This window comes from Gopherus flavomarginatus, chromosome 21 (assembly GCF_025201925.1).
Source record: "Gopherus flavomarginatus isolate rGopFla2 chromosome 21, rGopFla2.mat.asm, whole genome shotgun sequence".
NCBI lineage: Eukaryota > Metazoa > Chordata > Testudines > Testudinidae > Gopherus > Gopherus flavomarginatus.
Genome location: NC_066637.1, coordinates 12,611,592 through 12,616,349, shown reverse-complemented (window position 1 = coordinate 12,616,349; position 4,758 = coordinate 12,611,592). Strand labels below are relative to the sequence as shown.

At 49.0% G+C, this 4,758-nt stretch overlaps 1 protein-coding gene across 1 annotated transcript; it reads left to right on the top strand.

The window, feature by feature from the left end:
• The first annotated feature begins 1,528 nt into the window (after positions 1 to 1,528).
• Positions 1,529 to 3,980, top strand: LOC127038731 (C-type natriuretic peptide 1-like). The gene is made up of 3 exons (XM_050931577.1): positions 1,529 to 1,686; positions 2,810 to 3,127; positions 3,586 to 3,980. Exons 1-2 carry the CDS (start codon positions 1,597 to 1,599, stop codon positions 3,113 to 3,115), a joined length of 396 nt encoding a protein of 131 aa, XP_050787534.1. The 5' UTR covers positions 1,529 to 1,596; the 3' UTR covers positions 3,116 to 3,127; positions 3,586 to 3,980.
• Positions 3,981 to 4,758: the final 778 nt, after the last annotated feature.

Here is a 4,758-nt window from a genome sequence, read left to right as displayed (position 1 = left end):
ACACATACTGGGGCAAGATCACCACCGTGGGCCAAAGCCAAAGGATTTAGGCAGTCCTCATGCAGGCAGAGCTCTCACTCACCTTGGGGGCCTGGCCTGGCCTCTGGAAGAGCCATGCAGCAAAGGGAACTCACTCCCCCCTAAGCATGCTGGTTAAATGGGTAGCAAATACCCAACCACCTTAATTTGCTGGACTTAAGCCAACACCCAGGCCAGACTGTGTCTGGCCCTCACAGCTACCCAAAGCCGAGAGCCAGGCATCCCCCAGCTTCCACCCTGCCGGCGTAGGGGCAGCCGTGATATGGCTAGGGCCAGAACCATTCTTTCACTAGAGGGAAGTGCTCCCCCACAGGTCAGGGTGGGAAGAGCATCCGCTGCACCTGGGACAGAGCTGCCACTCCAGCCTGCACTCCCAGGCAGAGGCTGCCATTGCAGCCAAGCCCCAAAGAGAGAGTCAGGCACTGGAAAAGGTCCAGTCCTGCTCATAACCCTATGCTGCACTTATGCCCCAGAGGAAGACCTGAGAGACGGGAAAAGGCAAGAGAAGATGCTCCCAGTGTTAAGGTGATTTCAGAAATCCCTCGAGCACAGGGATGCTTGGATCTGGAGGTTTGATTCAATCCATTCAAAAGAGAGGGAGCTACTTGCTGCAGCCCCATTTAGAGCTCAGATTTCATTTTTCACACTCACAAAGGGAGCCTGTGTGTGGGAGAAGAGGCAGGGGGTTGATTCAGGCATGGCCCGGATTTAAGTGCAACGCTCTTTGTGGGGAAAGTACATTGAACAAGACACCCAGGAGAATGTTTTCAAGCTGGATCCAGTCTAAACATTCAGTGAGGAAGAGGAATTTCTTCATTCTTTATGCACAAGACACTAGGGAATTCTCTCTCGGCATTTAAATCAGGGTCTAAATTCACGGCTTGTCACCCAAACCAGTAAAAATCTAAACGTCAACAAATGCAACTTTCTGAGACAATTGGTCATATTTGCAGGACTTGGAATTCCTTTGCACTCTCTATCGGGTACCAGTGTAATTAAAAGAATAGACTCTTCTACAGCATACACGTCTCTGAGACTCCTCGATCTCCCAGCATGTGCTCTTCTGCAATGACAGAGTAGCCGTGTGTATGGGGGTGGGGGGAGGGAATTGTAGATTCTGCCTCTTTCTATATTTCTCTTGATTATTTTTCTACAGAGGCACAGAAAAGCAAGCGTAAGGTTTAGTGATCACCTCCGGCAACACGGAGCGCAGAAAACTGACATACAGGTGGCATCAGAAGAGCAGGCTGCAGATCAACAACCACAGGGTGCGGCCACACAGCTCGAGGAGTGAAAAAATGTGCTCTTCTAACTCTCTTTTTTGGCTGGGAATAAAACTCCCTCCTCCCCTTGGGCTAATGAAAGCCGATCAGAACCTCTTAAACCAATCCTGGCTGTGGCAGGAGCTCAGAGGTGGCCCTGGGAGGGGTTGGGGGAAGGTATAAAGGCTGGTAGCCAGAGACACAGAGTGACATTGCAACTGGAGAAACTCGAGGGGGGGGAAGAGGAGCCAGAGACGTCCCATCGCTGCGGGAGACAACACAACACAACACAAAGATGAACCCGAAGCTTATTTTCTGCTGTGGATTTCTGCTGCTGCTTCTCAGCCAGGACCAAGTGAGGGCCAAACCCCTCTCCAGTTTACAGGTAAGAGAGCAGCTGCTCTTTTCAGTATCATGGGGCTGATGATTCCTTGGAACTTGGAGTTACTGGCTCCAAAGCTTCAGATTAGATATGGCCCTTCTTAGCCCTCCCTGGCTGCTGGAAAATGCTCAAGAGCATCGGGGTCATGAAGCTGGCAGGTGTGGGTTACTTAACGGAGCAAAACCAAAGCTATTCCTTGCCTGACTTCTATTTTGATTGACTTTAGATAATTGGAGGTCAAGTGTTGTTTGTTCCCCAGGAATAGGAGGGAGACTGCAACATTTCAGGTCAGTCTGGGATAGGGTGAAGTCATTAAACTTCGGAGAAGCGGAAGCTGCATTCTCTTACCCAGAATATGGACGTCCTCCTACCTGTAGCCCTGCTCTGGGCACCAGCAGGCTCATCCCTCAAGTTCCTAACCTGGCTCTGTCTCTAGCTGAAGTATCTGGTTTTGGGTGCATGCTATTAACAAGGAGGGGAATCTTCTCTCAGCAGAATTGCAGAGGATTCAGTCATCTGCTTGATAAACCCAGGGAAGGGAGGGAGAGAAGGGATCCTACGCTGTTAATAAAAAGCATTTTAAGCATCCTCGGTAGAAAGAGTATCTTCTAATTAGCTCACCATCAGTCCAACATCCCTATATACCATGTAACCCTCTAGCCTCCTCAGAGCAAATCCTTCTAACCCTCCAGCCTCCTCAGAGCGAATCCTTCCAGCGTCAGCCTATCCTCTCTCCAGCTGTTCCACTATCTCCATCATTTGCTTAGTATTCCTTCAGTCCCCGCCCCAAGCCTCTTTGTTTATCATCCCAGACACCCGGCTCCCAGCTTTAAGAGAGACTCCTTTTACATCCCTCACTTTTCTTGTCCATGTCTAACTAAGTCCATAGCAGTAGCCTGAAGGCATCTGAGAGCTGGTGTCCAACCTAAAACAGAGTTGTTAGTGGAGGACAACGAAGACCGGAGATCATCATCATTACTTTGTTGACGTTTTAGCACATTTTTTCCTTCCGAGTCAAGCTTAAAATGGGTTGGTTGAGGATTAGCATCGATGTAGGTTTACATGACAATAATCGAAGGAGGGTCTGAACCTCAATACCTCCCCCACTCTCCTCCCTGTCTTTCAGAGCCTGTCCAGATTGTTAGATGAAGATCTGGAGCATCCCCTGGCCTCAGAGGAGATGGACCAAGAGCGAGAAGACATGATCCCAACTGGTGCCTTTGACCAACAGGACTCTGAGCTCCAATGGGCCCGAAACTCCAAGGACCAGCCCGAGGGGGTCCCCATCAGTGACAGTACCTTCCAGAGGCTCTTCAGCGATCTTCTGGGTTCATCCAGGAGATACCGAGGCAGGAGCAAAAAGGGCCTGTCCAGGGGGTGTTTTGGTGTCAAGCTGGACAGAATTGGCTCCCTGAGCGGACTGGGATGCTAACTGTTCGCTATGGTAAGAGAGAAGCGGCACGAGACTGTGTGTGTGTGGCGGGGGGTATGGGTATGTAGAAGAGGAAGAGTTTAGAGTTCAAATTGAAGGAAAAGATACATACAGCACTTGCCATCCCTGCTCCCCTCAGATCCAAGGGACCAACTTCACCTTGGTGCAACTCCACAGACATCCCTGGTACTACCTGCACATTTGGCTTATTAATCTTACACCTCCAGGGCCTTACTCGCCCCTCCCTCACCTTCTCCAAATCTGCTGTATGCAGTTTGTCCTACCTCAGAGAAGCCAGCCAAGAGAGGCTTTCACCAGCTCCCCAATGACGCTGGCGTAAAACCAGAGAAGCCCCATAGAGCAGGGTAAGCGAGCAGAACGGGGCCCTAGAATAGTGAAGTCAATAGCTCCAGTTAGTGAAACCTGGCTGACCTCCTTTCTGTCACTTATTCCTCTTGTTTCCTTGGCAGGATTAAGACTTTCAGGACCTAGAGGACCCGTTGCCTTTCAATGAGATGTTCAGCTCAAACTGCTCCAGCTCCACTAACTCCCCTGTAGACACTGTGCTGAATGAGTCCCTCCCAGGCCATCTATACGTGACCACTAAGACACTGGCCATTGTTCCATAGTTTGTATCACAGTATTACCTTATCAAACAGTTATCGGTTCCATTTATTTGTCTCGGTTACGTGCCATGTGTATGAAACAGTCCTCATTGTGTCATGGATGCTGAAAATCCACTGGTTTTCATCATTTGGTGAATGTGTTTCTCACCTCCACTCTGGTTTTCTTCCTAGTTCATCATTCCTGAGGACAAAGCGTTGCCCTGATTTACATTTGGTCAAATAAATATGAACTATTCAAATTTACCTGATGGCTGGTTAATGGTCCCAAGAGATTGTTTGCAGAAAGATAAAAAAGGGATTTTATAAAAACAAAACAAAAAACATATACTTCAGAAAAGGAGCTTTTTTTGGAGGGGGGTAAGGGGAGAAGAGAGGTAGCCCAAGAGAACACAGCATGGCTGATGCAACAGTCCTCACTGGGGGTTGAACTCTGGCCTTGTAGCACCAAAGCATTTGCCTCTATCGTTTGAGATAAAGGGATAACACTGTTAGCTGGCAGCAGTAGTAGGTTGTTATTCTGTATGTGGGCCAGCCACTAGAGGGGGATGGCACACTTTACAAGCAAGTGACACTGATGTGAGGTCCTTTTGCATTTCTATTCTAAGGAAGTTTTCACCTTCTTTGCTAAGTGCCACAGAGAGGGAGTCCCAGCTGAAATGCCTAGAGGAGGTTTGCATGTCTAAGGGTCAGTCTTGTCTAGAAAAACATTGTCCTCCTCAAAGGGAAGCTCATTGTGATCCCTAGTCTTATGCATGGATCACTTGGGACACAAAGGAGTTTTCTGACAGAAGTTGTATCCAAAATATACCTGGGTAGGCTCTTTGCTGCAAACAGTTCAATCACTGAACCTGGCCCTGTTTTCCTGGGCCTCAGGCTATGTCTCCATTACAGTCTGTGTTGGCAGCACTGATGTCGCTCAGGGACAGGAGAGCTTCTCCCAGTGACATGGCTTCTGCTGTTCGCAGAGGTGGTTTTATTATGCCAGTGAGAGCTCTCTCCCGTCGGCACAGAGCGTCT

Coding starts and splice junctions, on each gene's coding strand:
- LOC127038731 (XM_050931577.1), top strand. CDS start 1,597: ATGAACCCGAAGCTTATTTTCTGCTGTGGATTTCTGCTGCTGCTTCTC. Junction 1,687..2,809: donor AACCCCTCTCCAGTTTACAG/GTAAGAGAGCAG, acceptor CCTGTCTTTCAG/AGCCTGTCCAGATTGTTAGA.